Below are 20,544 nucleotides of genomic sequence, written 5' to 3' on the forward strand. Positions count from 1 at the left end.
TCAAAAGAACTTTTCAATTTAATTTTTCTGAAATTTCTGAAGCTTACTATTGTACTGTAACTTTTTAAAAGTAATATGAGTATTGTATCAATAAAAAATTAATGAAATGCAAAATGTAATAATCGTACTGTTTTGCTTCTTTTAAAACTAACAACCAATATACTAATTAATATTTGTTTACTTAAGCGAGGAAATTTCATATTTTCAAATCTAATGTTTCTTTTTATTTCCGTGGGAAGGCCTCCGGACCCCTTATAAACTACGGGATATGCAATACCAGAGAGTTCATATGCTTCTCTCAGAGTCTGGACCCCCCAAAGGAAAAGCTCAAACTCCGCCCATGATTTATGGCTTCTATTATACCTACTTGTCTCGGACGGACAATTCAATTAAATTAAATTCAAATTTTCTTTATTGAATGTAGGGTAACCAGACGTCCTCTTTTACCCAGACATGTCCTCTTTTTTGGGTCCTAAAAAAAAATTTACGGGAGGATTTTTAGGAAGATGGGGAAATGTCCTCTTTTTTTTGGGGGGGGGGTGGTATAGACAACTGCTTCAACTTCAAGATTCGTAACAAAATTTTATATTTATAAATATTTGTTAATATTGTTTCTGTGTTCAATTTCAAAGTAAGAAATACAACACTCTCAGTTGCAAGCGCAAGGACAAGAAACTTTTCTCCCAAAAAAGAATTAATAGGTGTTTATGCAGTCCATTCTTATGTAATATTCTCCATTCCAGTGTTTATTCATCTCCTTTAGGTTCAACTATTCTCGTAAGTTCTATATTTTCAAAAAACTCTTCAACGTATGTTCTTCTTTTAAAGTTAGGAACCAAGTTTCACAACAGTATAATACTACCGTCATAGTAAATAAATATTAGAATATTCAAACATTTGCCTATAATGACGCCTATTATTAAGTTTTACTGAAAAGGTGTAAAATTATTTTAAAGGGCGAGGTTCAGCCTGTTGCTGTTCTCCAACCTAACTCGTGTTCATAAACCATTTTTTTTAAAAAAATCGTCCATCAGCCTCCCTCTTAATCAAAAAGGATACACGGAAAGGCACCAGCCACCAGTTACGAAGAATAAATAATGTCCGTAATTTCCTCGGTGACCGATTGCGTCATGTGGTGAACACACGATCGTTAGACGGCCCCAGGTTTGAGTAGGCGTTGAGACGGTGTTCTTTTCTGAGAGTCCCTTCATAAATTGTTTCTTACGTATCATTCATCTGCATCGTCGCTATTAGCCTAACGAGGGAGAAAACTGACCTGAAATATAAATAGTGAACGTTGTTTCTAGAAGTGTTTAACTTTAATTATAAGTTCCATTTGCGTTAACATCTGTGTGTACTACTTAACTTTCTTTTGCCAAGTTATTTTGTTATTATTCAACCCACCCACCAAAGATAATAATAATAACGACAGATTCCAGCACCATGTCTGCCTATAACGAAAGTGTTGGGTACCGAAAATAGCCTTGATGTAGACCCAGTCGAGTCCTTACGTATCTTAGCGTCTGCTGTCTCTCAAGGCCATCTAGTGTGATTTCGTCACGGTCAAAAATGATGGCGAAAGGAACAGGAGTGCGTGAAAACAAAGGGGATTAGTTGCGTATAAGTGTATGTGATTTACTTTTCAGACATGTGTACGTCAAGTAACAGAGAAGAAAGTTTTCGAGTACGTATAAATTCTATATAAAATTACATTACCATGTCAGTAATGCTTAAAAAGTATGTGTGTGTAGTATGGTAGCAACCTTGGGCAAGAAGTGAGCTCGTCACTGAGGTGTAACAACAGGAGAATGCTTCTGCATTGGATTTAATGTAATAAATAATTATGTGACATTTCTGCTCCCAGCAAGTAAACGTAATGACTAAAATTTATATTTAATATTTATTGCAAAAAGTGATTTGAGTATGGGCAGTGTAATTACTTGTCAATGTAATCGGTTGTGATAGAGCTTTCAAGTGTTGTGAAACAAAATATTTGTCTTTTTTTACCACGTGTAATAGATGGTAGATTTACTTTGCTTTCGTATGCGTGTTTTTATTACAGAAATGGTGGATTTTTTTATTTTTTATGAATGACAAAGCTTTAAAGTAGCCCACATGATTATTAGGTCAGTGAACTGTGAGTGGAAAGTTGGATGTTGACCTACAGTCATTGTCAAGAAACATCATTACTGGGAATGTTTAGTTTATTTAGCAGACAATATTATGATACGGAAATTAAAACTATATATATTTTTTTAAGAATGGGGAAAAAAGATATGTTACTTGTCACCATTGATGTCTGTTATTTGTGGTTAAGAATGAAAGAACATTGCTTTACATAATAATACTAATGAAACAACAAAAATACCATAGTAATTATGAGGCACATATGATTACCAGAATATTATTTTGAACGTTAACATATTATAAAATTTATTGAATCAGTCAGTAGTTATTTGATAATTAAAACAAACATAAGACATTTGCAATATTGAAAATTAGTCATGTTTCATGTCTTGTGGCTTTGTAATTTTGTAAATTTGGGGTACATTTATGAAGATTACATTTTTAGGAATGATATTGTGCTTAATATAAATTTTATTGATAGACAGTGTAATTTTGGCATGGTTTGGCACAACCTATGGAGCTTTTTTTTCCATCACATGTATAGGAAATTGCATAAGAACCAAATGTAACTGCTCTATGTCATCACTAACATATTATTATTAGTCATGGGATAGATTAATCAGGCAATATAAGCATTTTACTAATCAAAGTAGCATGTATAATGGGTAACAGTTTCATACATCGGAGAGACATTTCTTCATTTTTACAGAAGAAACTACGGTAAATATACGATAACGCCTGGACACCTTTCACTCCTTTATTTCCTTAATTTTACCACTGGTAGTTACCTATTTTGCCTTATGGAACATTCTTTAAGATGAATTTATGCCCTTTTCCATAAAATACTGTCAACTTTTCATATTACGATTGATTTTTCTGTAATAGACAATATGGCGTGCACTCGTAATGGATCATGGCACGTCATGACGTGCAAGCTTGTGTTTTGTCGATTTTCAGTGCGCAAACAGTGTTTCAAACCTTCATGACAGAAAATTGCATACTATTTCGATATGTTTTTCATGTTTACCTCCACAAACCAAGCACGTTAGCCCCAAAAACCATTGACGTTAGCCTGAAAATCCATCCATGGGTAGCCCCACAAACCATTGACGTTAACCCCCAAAACCATCCACGGCTAGCCCAACAAACCATTCACACAAGGTTAGGTTAGGCCTGTTAGGTTATGTTCCATTAGCACTCATTTCACTCCTAAATTCATCAAAAAAAAAAAAAGCACAGCGAACATAGTTAAAAATAGAAATTTTCGTAAAAAGAAGGCACGTTTGGAAACCTTGCAGAGATCGCGTTACTTTCAACGCTCTCGCCATCTGCACGCACACAATGGAAACAACGGCATAATGTGGCAGGAAATGCCAATTTCTTACGTAAAAAGTGATTAATTCTTGTTCGGCAGCATTAAACTACGAAGTTTTTACTTTCCTTGAAAGAAAATACCTCCAAGAACGTCCAGAATGCTAAAGAAACTCATTTCAGTAAGTACTTTCTCCTGTAAATTTGAAGAAATCCGTCCGGGTGATATCGCTTATTTACTGAAACTACTTATAGAAATGAGTTTCTCTAAGGTTTTCATTGTTAGTTGATGTATTTTCTTTCATCGTGGTATGTATTTGACTGGGAAATCATGTCAGTGTTTCCAATATCTTTTTTTTTAACTATGCTTGCCTAACCTAACATAACCTAACCTTATCGGAAATGGTTCGTGCGGCTATCCGTGCATAATGTACAATTTGCACACGTGACGAACACAATAGTAGGTATTTTTAGGTGAAGAAGGTTGGAAACGATGATATTCGAAAACAAAAGTAAGCAATTTCGCACCGTTACTTTCGTTCGGTAGCACTTAGAAAAATGCGTTATTTTAGTAGAAAAAGTGTTTCGTTTTTGTGTAAAAAGCATAATGGCACCTTGAACTATGTTCCGCGATACACAATTGATAAGTACGAACCATGCAAAACACAAAATATCCGATTTTAATGTGTCTCCGATCTATGAAACTGTTACCGTATACTGTATTGCACCTTGGTTTTATGATGTGAGTGTCCATGTGGTTTCTTTTTAAGAAACATTCATCTCATTACATACTTTATTTGAATAAGTAGGTTAACCATCCACAAAGAACATTTGCAGTTTTATATCCATATTAACAAAAAAATTAAAAAATATCAGTGCATCCCTAATTATTATTATTTATATTTTTACAGGAGAGAGAAGAATTGAAGTAACATTTCTTGTGCTGCATGCGATACCATTACGATTATCCTCTTTCAGAACTAGAAACAGAAGTTTGTTAAATTGCAGTGTAACTTTTGTGTCAGAAGTGAACGTGGCTAAATCAAAGATTATGTCTCCGAGGCACAAGGACCAGAAAGGAGGGCATGGACAGAAGAAGAGCAACTCGAATCCTAACAGCGAGGAGTACCGTCGCAAGAGAGAGCGCAACAACCAGGCTGTTAAGAAAAGTCGCGTGAAGAGCAAGATCCGCACACAGCAGACGCTGGAGAGGGTGCAGCAGTTGAAGCAAGAAAACGAAAAACTGGAGGAAAAGATTAAACTGCTGACGAAGGAGCTTAGCTTCCTCAAAGACTTGTTTTTAGCCCATGCCGGTAAGTTATCCTGTAAGCTAATTTCTGATTTTTAATAAGCTTGCCTACTTACAACTACAGAAACAGTGCATTATGGCATTTTATGTAATTGATTTATACTTGTGACCAAGTGGTCCTACAATGACAACTACATAAGAACTCCACATTACTCTTTATGAAAATATTGTGCATGGAAAAGTTACTTTGCGAACAGATAATGTAAATATATATATCAATAGATATGGACATTGAATTTTCGCGATGCGCGAAATGTGAATAATATAAAAAAAAAGATGCAATTTTGAACACACTACACGCAACTACACCCCCAATGATGAAAAATGCATGAGTTTTATTTGCGAAGTAATGCGAAATGTGTGCTTTTTCGCGAAATAACCGTGAAATGTCATCAATTTAAGTACACGAAAACCGGCAATCGAGGATTTTCGCGCAAACTGTCGATTTGTAACGAAACGTTTGCCTATAGTTTCCTACCACTTGCAGCTGAAGAACGTTTTATCTTCGATCACATCAGGAAGATGCTGCAAATTGGAATTTCCCATGCACATAATCTCAGTTCGAAAACTTCGCTCCCTGTCAAGCTGCATTCCTTTCTTCCTCCGAATGTCTACTCAACTTCCAGTTTCATCGAACTTGCTAGCTGTAGCAGCGATAAGATTAGTCTGTTCCCCCACATCAAGGGAAACAATGGTGTCATTTGTGTTCAGTCATGAATGAATTTTGTTTATCATCATGTGATTTTGAACATGTGTTTGTGTATGTGCAGTAGTGATTATTTTATTTGTTGGACAGCAAGGATATCCTTTAAATACATACAATGAATAAGTCCCTTGAGGTATGCAATTTAGAAATAAAGTGATTTGTTTTGATGTTTTCTTTTTGGTTGGACAGCTAAGTACTTCTGTATGTGTACAGTATATAAAAATGAAGTAGTTTATCAATTTATAGCTCTTTTGGTCCTACTTTACTATACCAGAGACACCTGTCAATGATTTATTTCGCACTTTTTTACATTACTAACGTACTATTCTGCATTGCGGAACAATGAAATTAGGTGAAATAATAAATTTCTAAAGAAAATAATGTCTATTTCTTACATTGAGTACTTACTGTTCTTCCTTATTTCCACACAATATGGCGATAGCTTACCCGTTCATCACGTGCTGTGCCAGTGTTTTGTCGATTTGGAGTGTGCATGCAGTGCTGCAACCTTGTTCACCGAAAAATACCTAAATTTAAAAAAAAAAAATTAAAAACACTTAACAAAATTTTTCCACGAAAAAAAAATTCAATTTTTGACATAAGGAGTAATTATTAAACCATTGACTTTAGCCCCAAAAACCATCCACGGGTAGTCCCAAAAACCATTGACGTTAGCCCAAAAATTCACGATAGCCCCACGAACCATCACGGGGACGAGGTATGCCTACTAGGTTAGGTTAGGTTAGGTTCCATTAGCACTCCTTTCGTTCAATTTAGCATATACAGACAACGACACGTCATCTAATAGCAAAAAGATGGTGTGGGTTGAAACACTGACTATGGCGTTTACGTTATCAAACACATGGAACATTGTGCTCTCATGCAGAAAGCAAATGACAGCAGCAACAATGGCACGTCGGAAAGAGATTTTCGTAGAAAACCATATGCATTCGCATTAAAATGGATCAAAACTACATTACCGAACATCAACAATGCTACAGAAAATGATTTGCGTAAGTACTTTCTCCTGTAAATTTGAAGAAATCCGTCTCTGGTATAGTAAAGTGTTACCGCTCTTTTGTACGTTGTTTCCTCTCATAATGAAAAAGTGTGTGCCAATTTTTTTTTCCACCGCTGGTATATACCGCTGATCTAACATATTATTTACCGCTCTCCTCAGTTTTTATTTACCATAAATTTGTCTCTCTATCAATAGATTTACGCAAGGTCTGATTGTGCAATTCCAATGCCATCATGACTCTCACACACAATTTTTACGTGTATCTGTGCTACCCTTGGCCCTCTTAACCCCCTTGAGAAAGTGAAATATTTTGCATGGTTTACAGTGTGGCCTCAGCCCAGTTTTCACCATATTTTTTTTTTGTCAGAGAAACCCAGTCAAAAAGTGTTGTTATTTTTTTCCCCCAAGAAAATGTTGCAAAATATTGCTTTAGATCATCATCCTTTGCCGTTTCCTGTCTCTGGCTGGGTCAGCATAGAAGTCAAGCCTCCATTTTTTCCTGGTCTTCCACCACTCCTCTCTTTCCACGGTGTTCCAGTCTTGTCCCCTTCTCCGCTATCTGCTCTTTCCACCGACATCTTGGTCTCCCCCTTGGCCTTATTCCCACTCCTTGTACATTGTAAGCTCTTACTGGTAGTCTTTCTGCATCCATGTGTCGGAACCATCTCATCTGTGCCTGATCTATTCTGTCCTGAAGCTTCACCACACCCACTGTCTGATCTCCTCATTCCTTATTCTATCACTTCTAGTCTTCCCCAATATACTCCTTAAAAATTTCATCTCCACGTCCTGCATCTTTCTTTTGTCTCTGTCTGTCATTGTCCAAGTCTCTGCTCCATACGTAATTATTGGCACATAGTATGTGTTGTATATTACCTTCTTGCATTTGATAGGTACATTCCTGTTCCATATTATCTTCGAATGCTTTGATAAGAGTCCACCACCCATTTGTCCTCTTCTGTTTACCTCCTCATCTATTCTTCCACTTCTCTCAATTATGCTTCCTAGATATTTGAAGCTCTCCACGGTAACAGTTTCATACATCGGAGACACATTTCTTCATTTTTACAGAAGAAACTACTTACGGAAATGAGTTTCTCTAAGGTTTCGAACATTAGTCAAGGTATTTTCCTTCATCGTGGAATCTTTATTTGACTGGGAAATCATGTATTTTTCAATAGAAATATCTCACCGACGCACAATTGCCATTGCTTTCCTACGTGAACCGGATGTTGCATACGTTTCATGACGTAACCCCCTGTCAGTGTTTTCAACTCCCCTCCTTTTTTAACTATGCTTGCCTAACCTAACCTTATCAGAATGATTCGTGCGGCTATCAGTCAGCTACCCATGCATAATATACAATTTGCACACGTGACGAACACGGTAGTAGGTATTTTTCGGTGAGGAAGGTTGGAAACACTGATATTCGAAAACAAAAGAAGCGATATCATTCGCAAAGTAAGCGATATCGCACTCTTACGTGCATTCAGTAGCACTTTGAAAAATGCGTTATTTTAGTAGAAAGGGTGTTTGTTTTCGTGTAAAAAGCATAATGGCACCTTGAACTATGTTCCGCAATACACAATTGATAAGTACGAACCATGCGAAACACAAAATATCCGATTTTAATGTGTCTCCGATCTATGAAACTGATTCATGATGAAAGTTGTGCAAATTACTCACAATTATAATATTAAAATATATTAAAAACTTACGTTTTGCGAGTATCTATACTGCTTCTGCTACGTTTCGGGACGCCACTGCTCCCTTCTTCAGGCTGTTCACTTTTAGGTTATACTCAAATTCATAACCTCGTCGACCTTTTATTAGGTATAGGATATGGGATTGGTTAAGTGTGTGTGGTTAAACAGTACATACTTAACACCCATAACAGGTGTGCGTCAATTTTACCATGCTGTTTTCCTGATTAAAACTGCCCCTTGTAACGTTAAAACTTTTAAAACTAAATAGCCACGGCCCGCGTGTGCTGCAATTGCAATACTTCCAAGTTTTCCTCGTAGAGCGTGAGGCCGGGCGCCTCCCCTCTCCTTCCCCTCCAGTCTTTCCCCCCTCTCCCCCCCCCTATCCAGTTCACGCAAAGTCAAGTGAGAATTCCTCTTCCATTTGAGCTTGGCGTGCTACTTCCGGGGTTACGTTAAAACCTATTTTTACGTATTCCTTCCCATCCCACTTTTTGAACATTTTCCCCCACATCTCGTCGATATTCCCATCGTCTCTGTTTAATTTATTCTCTCTTCCCTTACAAATATATGACCCTTCATATACATTCCTTCTTAAAGGTTTTTCTTCTTCCCTAAGCACTTTCCGTTTGGTGATAATGTGGCCTTCGTCAAGGATATGTTCGGAGAGCCCCGTTTTGGGAACCCCCTCTCTTATATCTTTGTCATGTTCTCCCCACCGTACATTCATGCTTCTTCCTGTTTGACCCACATATTCCTTCCCGCATTGGCAAACTATTCCGTACACCCCCTTCATCCCTCCCTCATTTATTTCTTCCTCTTGTCCATCTTTCTTATACCCGGTGAAATGCTTTTCCAAAGTTTTTGGAGCTCGCATCCCACACCTTACACCATATCCTCTTACAAGTCTTTCAATTTTTTCTGATATTCCGGGAAAGTATGGAATGCCTACATATTTATATTCCCCCTCTTCGTCCCTAACTTATTCTTCTTTTCCTTTATTGTCTTTCTTCCTTTTATTCCTTTCTAATTCTTTCCCGTATGTGACTTTAGCTTTACCTAAATTCCCCTTTAACTCTTCTTCTCTGTACCCGTTCCTCTTTCCTATTTTCATTACCCATTCTATCTCTTTACGCAAATCTGCTTGGTTGTTACATAATCTGTGAGCTCGTAAGAAGAAGTTTTGAAATACGTTATTCTTTGTTCTGTTGGCGTGGGCCGATTCTTTGTTGATGTATAGATCTCCCGATAATGCCTTATGGTGAACCCCTGTGTAAATTTTCTTTCCTTCTAAACGAATTGCCAGGTCTAAGAAACTAATCTTACGGTCACCCATCTCCTCTTTAGTAAATTTTATTCTTTCCTCTTGCTCCCCTAAGTTTACGAATAGTTTATCTACTTCCTCCTCCTCACCAATGACAAGGATGTCGTCTACATATCTGCCGTAAAACTTAATTCCCCTATTTATTAGGCTAAGTGCTATCTTTTCGATAAAATGCATAAATATACTGGAGACGATTCCTGAGACTGGGTTTCCCATTGCTAGCCCTTCTTTTTGAATGTACATTTTCCCGTTTCCCCAAAAATAGTTAAACCCCGTACACAGGTTAAACCATCTAACATATTCCCATGCCTCGACGACATGTATACCCCTACTCATCAACCATCTTTGCAATGCGTCGGCAGCTTTTTCTCTAGGAACACTGGGGTATAAATTTACGACGTCAAAGCTCACCACGCGATCAGAGTTACTAATTTCTAGTTTTTCAATCTCCTCTTTGACGTCCTTGGAGTTCTTAATACTAAATTCTGTTTTTTCCCCCACTCTTTTAATCCTTTTAACTAGGGTTTTAGCAAGCCCGTAACCCGGGTGGTTATACATAGGAATGATAGGTCTAAGAGGAATCCCTTCTTTATGTGTTTTTGGGATTCCGAAAGCGGTTGGGATTTCCCCCTTTTTACACCCCTCTTTTAACTTTTTCTTTTCTACTCTTGCTATTGTTATACTGGTTTCTATGCCTTTATTAATTTCTCGTCTTACTCTTTTTATCGGGTTCGAATCTACAATCTTAAAATCGTTGTTGTCAAAACATTCATCTAATTTCCTCCTATATTCTCCTTTATCTATAACAACAATCTTATTTTCCTTGTCAGATCGTATAATGTGCACATTACTGTCTTTTGCCCATTTTTTAACCTTATTCAACTTTTTTATGTCTTCCTTATGTATTCTTGCCTTGTTAACGTTCCCCCTCCCGTTCTTTACCCTCTTGTTATTCTCTTTTCTAATCTGGTTTTCTATGACGTCATGAATTTTGCGTCTTACCTCTTTCTTATCTTCTTTGTCGTCAATTACTGATATTATCCCTTCCGCTGCTATAATAAATTCCTCCTTTTCAATCCTACTTTCCCCTATAGCGTATTTTCGCCCTTTTCCCATAATTATCCTCATTTCCTTGGGAAGTTCCTTCTCTGTTAAATTCATTATGCAACCATCGGTTTTCTCTCCACTTTCTCTTTCCTCCCGATCTTTCATCCCTATTTCCCTATAACCTCCTAATTTCCCTTTAAGCTTCTTTAATTTATTCTGAATCTTCGTTCTATGGTTATTTTTTGCGGCTTCAACGTATTTTTGGTGCCTTTCTTCAATCCTACCCCATACCGGTCCTTCTAGCAAGACGCCAAGCTCTAGATGGAGTTCTAAGCACTCTTTGTTCAACTTATTGATCGTGCCATATGTTTCCCTGATACGTTGATTTATCATTCCTATTTGTAAATTCTTTTTCTTTACTTCTCCTCCTATTTTCAACGGTTTAAAACCCCATCTTAGAAAGTTCGGGATCACCCCCAACCTCTTACACTCCTTGAGGAAAAATTGTAAAATTGTAAAATTGACGCACACCTGTTATGGGTGTTAAGTATGTACTGTTTAACCACACACACTTAACCAATCCCATATCCTATACCTAATAAAAGGTCGACGAGGTTATGAATTTGAGTATAACCTAAAAGTGAACAGCCTGAAGAAGGGAGCAGTGGCGTCCCGAAACGTAGCAGAAGCAGTATAGATACTCGCAAAACGTAAGTTTTTAATATATTTTAATACTATGAAACTGGTACTGCTCTCCACTACCCTCAACTCTTCCGCATCGATCTTTATTCTTGGTTCATTTCTGTCTCTGTTTCTTGTTGTTATTAGCACCTCACTCACCTCACTGCTTTTTATCAGTGGTTCTCAAACATTTTTATCATTAGACATTTAGTTACGACTAAGGGGTACAATGTACCCCTTCCACAAAGGTTTTCACCGAATAGTGGGTTTTGGGGATTTTTTGGCTGCCTGATGGTTGGGGCGTTTTCGATATGTTGGAGACATGTATATGCAATAGAGCAAAATGGCATTCAGGCTGTATGCGGAAAATGGTAAACAAATAAACAATAGAATCCTGCATTTATTTTTTTATTGGGTGATCCTACGTTTAAATTTTTATGATTAGTTACAAAAACAAAAGTGTGAAACACATGTATGCTAAGCAGTGCATAACAAACTTTAATTTTCATATATTTTTCCCAGAGGTATTGAAAATGTATGTGCCTGCATAGCCTGACACAATTTCTTGATCTTGTGTTCCCTAAATATATAGAAATTCATATTGTGAAGAAACTAATTGAATTAAGGTTCTTTTTAAGGACATATTTTGGTATATCTGGCCATTTCTACTTAATAAAGCATATTTTGATGGATTTTTGGGCATATTCAGCATATTTTTGCTTTTTCAAGAAATATAGTCATTTTGCAAGTGGATTCGTTCTTACTCCCATGCTCACTCGAGGTTTTTTTTTACTGCCGCAATTTTTTTAAAATTTATAATTGGAAATTTACAGAAAGTATTCATTTTCATTGTGCATTTCAACTCATCAGGGCCCATAAAGTGAACTAAAAATATTATGTACATATATATTTCAGCATCAGTTAGATATTGATGTTTGAAACAGTCTAGTTATAAGGCCATATTTTTTCAAATTATAGTGCATATTTTGTAAAATTTTAGGTCATAAGAACATATTTTATTTTACATATTTTGGTGATTTTTAATCAAAAATCCTAGCCCTAGTTATTACGTAACTGCGAATTTACGTAAGTTGCGTATTACGTAACATTTTTAACACAAAAATGTAAGAAGTTACTTTGAAAGTGAAACGTGTTACACAAAACCGGTAACATGTTCAAATATGCCCCATTCATAGAACCATGAATATGGCACATTTGAACAGTGTCTTCTTCTTATTTATTTTACTGAAAAGGAAATATTTAACTTACTTACTACCTTGACATGCATGATCTTAGCTTTCAAAATGCTAGAATCAAATTTGAAGCATTTCAGTGCTTTAGTGAGTGTTGTTCCCCCTGCACCAAAGGTCTGTAGTAATCAAAATTATGTTGCTGTTTTTTCCGATATTTTTAATAACACATTTCTCTGGAAATACAAACTTTCATGAACACTCACAAAGAACACCCATGCCCGCGCCTGGATTCGAACCTTGACTTCTAGCGTTGTCACATGCTGTGCTAACCACTCCACCATGGAGGTCGACTTTTCACAATGAGAGGTCAGTGTGTCGCTTCCTAAAACCACTCATCAAACCATACCCAGCATTGTACTTCTATTTCGTGCTTCAGAATATTTCCAGCCTAATTTCCGAGCAAAATCGTATGCAAATTGCTGTTCCGTTTCTCTGTGACCGTTCAAACCATCTTCAGCCTAAAATGATGCACTGCATAATGATTGTTTTCACCATTTGAAATCACATGCAATGCTTCACTTAATATTTTTATGAAGAACTTATGTGGAATTTTGATCACTGTTCAAATGGCTTCAAACGCACTGTTCACTTATGCCCTAAAAGGGTTGTTCACAATAATAGCACACAAACTTATACATAAGCAATAAGAGCCTTCCCGATGACACAGTGGTAGCGTCGCCGCCTCGTAATCAAGGGGTCCTGGGTTTGATACCCGGTGGAGGCACATAGTGGTTTGGATCCCACTTTAAACTGTCGGTCCAATCCCGATTAGCCTTACTGTGCATAAAGTGGACTTAACAACACCAACCCAAACCATAAGCAATATCTTGCCTAAAGGTTGTTGTTTTATTTCAACTTTTGACGAGAAAAATTACTTTTCAGGGAGTTATCACATATTCTCACACTGAATGTTTATTACACGATTGACACGCACCTTCTGCCTTTATGGCTTTTTGTTAGTCTTGTTATAACCGTTTTATTGGACTTCTCAAAGGATTCTTAGGGTTAGCAGGTCCTAGCCCTTGCGTGGTCTGTGGTGCAGGATTTATTTTTCATTATCCTATATTGGTTAGGGATACAAGATCATCCATATCTCTTACTAGGAGATTTATTTAAACTTCCGATGATATACAAACACTTTTTTTTCAAACAGACAGCACCTGATACAACTTGTAGGCCTAAACCTATTAGTTGTACCTAGGTTTATAACCCTGGTCTTTTTGATGATGCAGGTGAATGCCTTATTCAGAGTTGGGTTTGTGGAATATCTGCCAAATGGAGCACAAGTACACCAGCCAATCCGAAGATTGAAGCAAGATATTACCCAACGTCCCCTGAACCATCAACCTTTCGGCAACCAGGAGAATGTCCCGTAGGCTTACAAAAGTTTAGCTCTTTTATATCACAATTTTGTTTACAATTTACCAAGGTTACTTCATAGTTGTTTTATATTTCCATAGTTTCAGCATATTTTCCTGATTTAAGTTAAACAATTCATTACCTATTGTAACATCAACAGTAACATTTTTATGGAAAGAAATTAACAATCTTTAGAGAAAAGATTCAACACTAATTCTTAACAACATAGACTGAATAGTTTAGTGCTTAAATGGCATGTGTTGACAGGGGCGACATGATTAAAGGTCCAATTACTAGCAGGCAGTGCATCTGCAGTGCTGTCATCTACTCCTACTGCCGTCAACTCTGCTCAGTTTCTTCCTTTGGTAGGAAATTTGCAATGTTCAAGTGTGCACCAGTTTCCCCTAAATTTTCGGAGCGCAAAGAACTGAACTCAGGGATTTGATAGATTCCATTGGTCCCAAATCTTGCAGTAAAACTTTTAAATCATATGCCATAGTGTAGGAAAGGAGTGGTGGTAAAATCACAAATGTTGTATTTATGATAACTGCCATAAATGTAAAGCTTGCAATTTTTACAGTTGCAAGACAACTTGAAGGATAAGTCTCGCATTGTGTAAGAAACACACATCTCAGCAATGTTAGGGAATAACTTGAGCTTTAAGTTTTTAATAAAGACTGTGTGTTTTTTTTATGGAAGAACGAGAGTAAGTCACCAATTTTGAGACCACAATAACTGCAGAAAATATGAGATTGTTAGCAGAAATGAATCTCAACTAAATACACCCCAGGAATAATTTTGTTTTGAATTTGCATTTGGTCAAGCCATTTAAAAAGTGTGGATGAAAAATGTATTTTTCATATGCTGAGATAGATTCCAAATTCTGATGGTACTTTCAAATCTCTGTCTAAACTACATTTTTTTTATATTAAGAAAAGAGAGACTTAAGAATTTTAGGGCATCACTTAGGCATGTGTGGGTAACATTGGGGACCAAATTGAGGGTCCATAATGTTTTGACCATGGGAACTGCCATTTTCAGAGCAGCCAGACATTTTGGAGCACAGATACGGTATTCCATTTAGACTAAATCAGCCAAGACAATTAAGTATGGCAGACTTATAATTTGGCATGGTTAATACATGGAGATGGTATTTATGCTTGAAACATGGAGAGAAATAATGGGAAAACACAACTTACGAGAAACTTATTTAATGGCTTATTTCCAATATAGACACAACATCCCAAGTAACCAAAAGTGGTTGGCCAACGGTAATTTTGGCCATGGTTTTTATGTTGGGTCAACATATGGTTTTACTACGTTGGGCCAGCGTACAGAAAACTAAAGAATGGATAGGTTTGTTTTCTGATATATATACATAATTTATTGTAAGGCTAAATGTAAACAATAGTTCAAGAAGTTATTTATGAAAATAAAAAGATTCACAGCACTTTCTCAGTCACATGGTATCATTGTTTTCAAGGCACCATACCTTTAAGTGGTAGCATAAGAACCTTATAGAGTTTACACAGTTTCCACCTTGCATAGAATTTAGTCTTCACGTAACATTGCTTAACCACATTCACAACAATATCTGTAAGAATGCTCTTGTTCTACTACAGCAAAAGAGATTAACGATAAGCAATTCCCAATACATCTTTCATCCATGGTGGCTGACAAAGGACTGCTGAGTGACTGCAAGTTAAAAATAGCTTCTATTTTAATTAAAAATATATTATATTTCCAGTATTGATGTGACTGAAATATACCAAAAGAAACACTGTTACATGTCACTTATTTTACACTCTAGAATTTTCAGCATTCTCTTGAAAGTTGTCTTACCATTAAAAAGTTGTTTATAAAACTGATTTTGACTCACGTTTCCATGGTTGGGCAAATGTTGGCCTAACGTAAGACCAACGTCAATTTGCCAACCAACATAAAGCCAACCTTTCCCACGTAAAAATTGACGTTGGCCAAACGGTGGTGGTTACTTGGAATTGCATTCACAAAATAATTTGTTTCATAAATTAAAGTTCAGAATGGAATATTCACTAAATTTATTTTTAAAATGCTGCATCTTGAAAAATATACTTTAGCATAGCGCTTCTAAAAATGGCTTTTTTTTGGACAACTGATTCCAAGAGAACATGTAATGGGGTCCCTGGTTTGAATCCTAGCGTGGGCATGTTTTTGATTGCCCATTCATCCCCATTAGCCAAAAATGGCATAAAAAGCGAAGTAAAATAAAGCAAATCAATCAAATCACTGTAAAAAAAGTTAACATTATAACCAGTGCTTGTTTGTTCTGGGAAGAAACGTTATCGTACTATTCAAGTTGTTTTGTTATGTTATTGTGTTCATCGTAAGAACTACTCAAAATTGTGTTATGTTCATAAACGATGATGCATACAAGTATACACATACAAACACATTTATGCATTTCTCTTCTCTTAGTAAAATAAAATGTTATTAGTGTTATCCTCACCTGTAATAAGGTGCCAGTATGGAGTACCATTGTGTACTACCCCCTGTAGTATGGTTGTTAGATAAACCGAAATAGTTTGCATAATTACAGAAAATTTCGAACTCCCCCTGGACATTTAATTTTCTGATGTTACTTAAAATGTTGCTTTTTACTCAACACACGGACACAACACAACTTCCGAGGGAGGATTATACTGGCATCAGACTGCAGCGTCAACAGAAAGGGAAAGAGAGTGAAAAAAAAACAGACTGTAGCTTGCGACTGTTGCAGACCCCTTTCACTGGGAAAGACAAGCTCTGATGCCGGGCCGCTTTCCGCCAAGTCTCGTAGCGAACTTCAGGGAATTCTCTGTAATAGTAAAAAGGATACATTCTTTTGTAATTTGAGTATATAATACCTTTAGAAGTATACTAATGAACAAAAAAGACAACTGAAACATAGTGTGTAGTGGTGTACCACGTGGTACCGACAAATTTTGACAATTGGGCCTTTGTCCATGCATCCACCCTGAATCCTTAATTGTCGGACGTTTCTTATAATGTTGCTTTTTACTAATTTTTGCTTGTAAAATTTATTTTTTCCAAAAAGATGCAGCAGTTTAGAAGCTATAGGCACTTCTATAAATCTAGCCCATAATTACAAGGGTCGTTCAAGGTTGACCGGGCTTTTCGTACGTAAAAGATCGATGAATAGCTGGATCATGATGAAACGTGCGGGTGACGTAATGTATTCCTTCGCGAGTAAATAGCGCCTGGCATGACGTATTTCACGCATGCACAGCAGTTGCAGCGAACATGGCGGCAAGCAGTGTGTCTGTGGCTATGGAGCAGCGGTGTGTAATCAAATTTCTCGTGAAGGAGAAAGTGAAACCAGCTGAGATTTTCAGACGATTGCAAGCACAGTATGGTGAACAAACGATGTCGCGGACAAGAATGTACGAATGGTGTGAGCAGTTTCGCGAAGGACGGGAGCTGGTGACAAATGAAGCGCATGGACACATTTGCCCGACTGCAATCACACCAGTGAATATCGCACGTGTTGAGCAAATGATTCTTGAGAACCGGCGAGTAACAGTGCGGGATATTGCTGCCGAGGTGAATATCAGTGTCGGGAGTGTTGAGACAATCATTCACGACCACTTACGCTTCCGCAAAATCTGTGCAAGGTGGGTTCCCCGCCAGCTGACATTCGATCAGAAGTGGACACGCAAGACGGTCTGTGAACAGCTTCTGAATCGGTTTCGAGCAGAACATCACGTGTGATGAAACATGGTTGCACAATTCAACCCCAGAGACCAAAAGACGCAACATGGAGTGGCGGCATAAAGGTTCCCCGCCCCCCAAGAAAAGCAAAATGCAGCCGTCCGCTGGAAAGATCATGGCAAGTGTTATCTGGGACATGAAGTGCTCCATGTGGATTTTCTGGACAAAGGGAGCACGATTAATGCCCAGTATTACTCCACATTGTTGAGTGGTGCTGGACGAAAGTCCATTCGCAAGAAAAGGCCTGGGATGTTGTCTGGAAATGTCATTCTTCTCCATGACAATGCCCGCCCTCACACGGCCAATGTGACAACAACAACTCTGGTCGACATGCGCTGGGAAGTTCTGCCCCATCCCCCCTACAGTCCAGATTTAGCACCCCTTAAAGACCATCTGGGAGGGAAGAAATTCACGACAGACGAAGCACTGCGGAGCGATGTCCTCCAGTGGCTACGACAACAACCAAGTTCTATCTACGCCAAAGGAATTCGGGCCCGACCCTGTGGCCGAGTGGTTAGCACATTGCGCTGCGACGCCAAGGGTCCCGGGTTCGAATCCCGGTCAGGCTTGGTTGTTTGTGAATGTCCATTCATCAATTTCATCATTTCATCACACATTCCCCCATCTTCGCAAATAGCCAAGAGGCACAAAACGCGAAGTAAAATAAACTAACTCAAATCAAAAGCCAAAGGAATTTGTGAGCTGCCAGAACGATGGCAACAGTGCCTCGTCAGTGAAAAACTGACATAGTTTGGTGTTTCTTCTGCTACCTATTTCCTCTGCAGAAATAAAAGTCCCGGTCAACCTTGAACGACCCTTGTATATAGGGTAATCAAGGGGGAAGAGAGGACTTTCTCAAACTTCGCTTGTTGATAGTAGTAACAGTGAATATATATTGTTTTGTAATTTGAGTATATCATACCTTCATGTGAATACGAAAGATGAGAAAAGACAGAACTGAATTATCATGTGTAGTTTTGAAGAAATGGCACGTTAATTGCTGCCGTGTGCTGCAGCTGCTGCAGCTCCTCAACGGAAATACAGACGAGGTTCCCAGATAGACCATTCGGATGATAAAGGTTAAATAGTTTTTGATTCAGTCAACTGAAACAATACAAACTGAATGTTACTACCAGGAAAAAAATTATTTCATTTTTAAAATATATATTTTCAACATAACCTGGAAAAAAAAAAAAAACAGTTTTGCTGAACATTTTCGGTTGTTTTTAGCTTGCGGAAATGTGTTATTGTGAAGTAAAGTACGTGTGTTACCTTACTGTGAAAAAGAACAGCCCGAAGGCTTCGCACAAGTGAATATTGCACCGAAGAAGGCATTCCACAACAGCAGCTATAATACTCTGAAATGTCAGGTTTTTACATACGTGGGCCATACTTTGGGATCAAATATCTCCGCCATTTGTGTTTTCCATGCGATGAAACCAATTTTATCTTATGTAAAATGTCTAAATCTGTCTATTTAAGAAAATTAACAATTCTCGAGGGAGTATGGTGGGTAACGGCCCTGAATCAATTTCTGTATGAATGTATTGAACAGGTATTTTGATGCATAATGAGTTTTTAAATGCACTTTATGCACAGATAGGCTAATTTGGACTGGACGTACAGTTTAAAGTGCAATCCAAACTGCTATGTGCCTCCACCACGTATCACACCAGGGACCATATTATTACAAGTTGATGGAATTAAGATTTTACTATCCTGCACCTGTATGCTTACGTGGATATGTCAGATTTGGTGCTGTAAGAATTTTAGAATTGTTAGAATACCATACTCCCATTTCCAAGTGAAAGGAATACTTCAGATAGTAGTAATAGTTTATTAAATGGTAGAAAAAGTACAACAGCCTATACTTTGACATGGAAAACAAGATGAAAGAAATATATTTTTTTTGACACAAGCCTCCATGAGCATGGCCAGATATTTTTGTAAGGATGGGATCAGTCCATTGTTAAAACTTCATGAGTAGAATTAATAGCAATAATAATAATAATCATAGTTCTGATTATTATTACACAATAATAGCTATTGTAAACTAATAAAAGTAATGTACCAAATTTATGATTACTTCAGGAGTCTTTCCAACTCTATCCACCGGATGAGTGAATATCCAGCACAACTGTTTTCGGAAAGTTCCTAATATTAAAAAGGAACTAAGTTACACTTACTGGTACTTTAAAAGTAACTGTAACTTACTTTTACAGTTACTTTATGCTAGAAAATTTCTTGCAAAGAATTTCGTACAACTGATGATCATTAATTGGAATAAAATAAATATATGAAGACTTACTTGTGTGTTTTTATGCTTCTTGTTGGTACATAATATAAGTGGAGGCAGAAGGTATTTCTGTAGGGAGGGTACAAATGAGCAATCATTTCTTGGGAAGGAGGGAGGGGTTTCAGTTCCAAATACAGAAACCACTTTTCCAATTCCCAATAACAATAAATGACACATGTTTTAAATTGAATAACGTCCCACATTTTAACTACATGCAGCACTTGAAGTGAGGGGGATGTGGGGAGAATGGTATCTCAATAATTTTTACAATGCATCCCCAGCTACCCCTAACATTCCCATCTTGTCTCTTCGAAAACGTTACGGGACGGGACTTTTGAAATTAGAGACGAGACGGCTCATGAAAATTCTCATCCCATCTCGAAAAAATACAAACAAAATATTTAATCAGTTGCAAATTTACTCAGAATAAAGTAGTTTCCTTGTTAACCCAGACCAGTGTTTATTATGCTTAAAGAAGGGTATCCTACAAAGAGTAGTGAATGAGTACTTAAACTTATTTTTAATAATCTTTCGAAACCCATTGTTACTTCCCATTTTTCAATTTATTCAAGGTTAATACTTTTATGGTGTGATAGTAGTCCAGATACAAATGCAATTCATAAAATATCAATTCAGATATAAATGTTTTGTGAAAAA

General features: G+C 37.2%; 1 protein-coding gene across 2 annotated transcripts in view; it reads left to right on the forward strand.

Annotated features, from left to right (window-relative positions):
* Positions 1–1,158: 1,158 nt before the first annotated feature.
* LOC145980086 (uncharacterized) overlaps positions 1,159–20,544 on the forward strand; it is a 44,146-nt gene continuing 24,760 nt past the window's right edge. The window contains exons 1-2 of one of the 2 annotated variants that reach the window (XM_083113084.1): positions 1,159–1,684; positions 4,350–4,751. In XM_083113084.1, coding sequence (XP_082969210.1) covers positions 4,490–4,751 — 262 coding nt within the window. In that variant the 5' untranslated portion in view covers positions 1,159–1,684; positions 4,350–4,489. The remainder of the gene's footprint in view (positions 1,685–4,349; positions 4,752–20,544) is intronic. The other variant, XM_083113083.1, reaches the window with a different exon arrangement.

The sequence above is a fragment of the Lepisma saccharinum genome, chromosome 27 (assembly GCF_977018435.1).
Source record: "Lepisma saccharinum chromosome 27, izLepSacc3.1, whole genome shotgun sequence".
Classification (NCBI taxonomy): Eukaryota; Metazoa; Arthropoda; class Insecta; order Zygentoma; family Lepismatidae; genus Lepisma; species Lepisma saccharinum.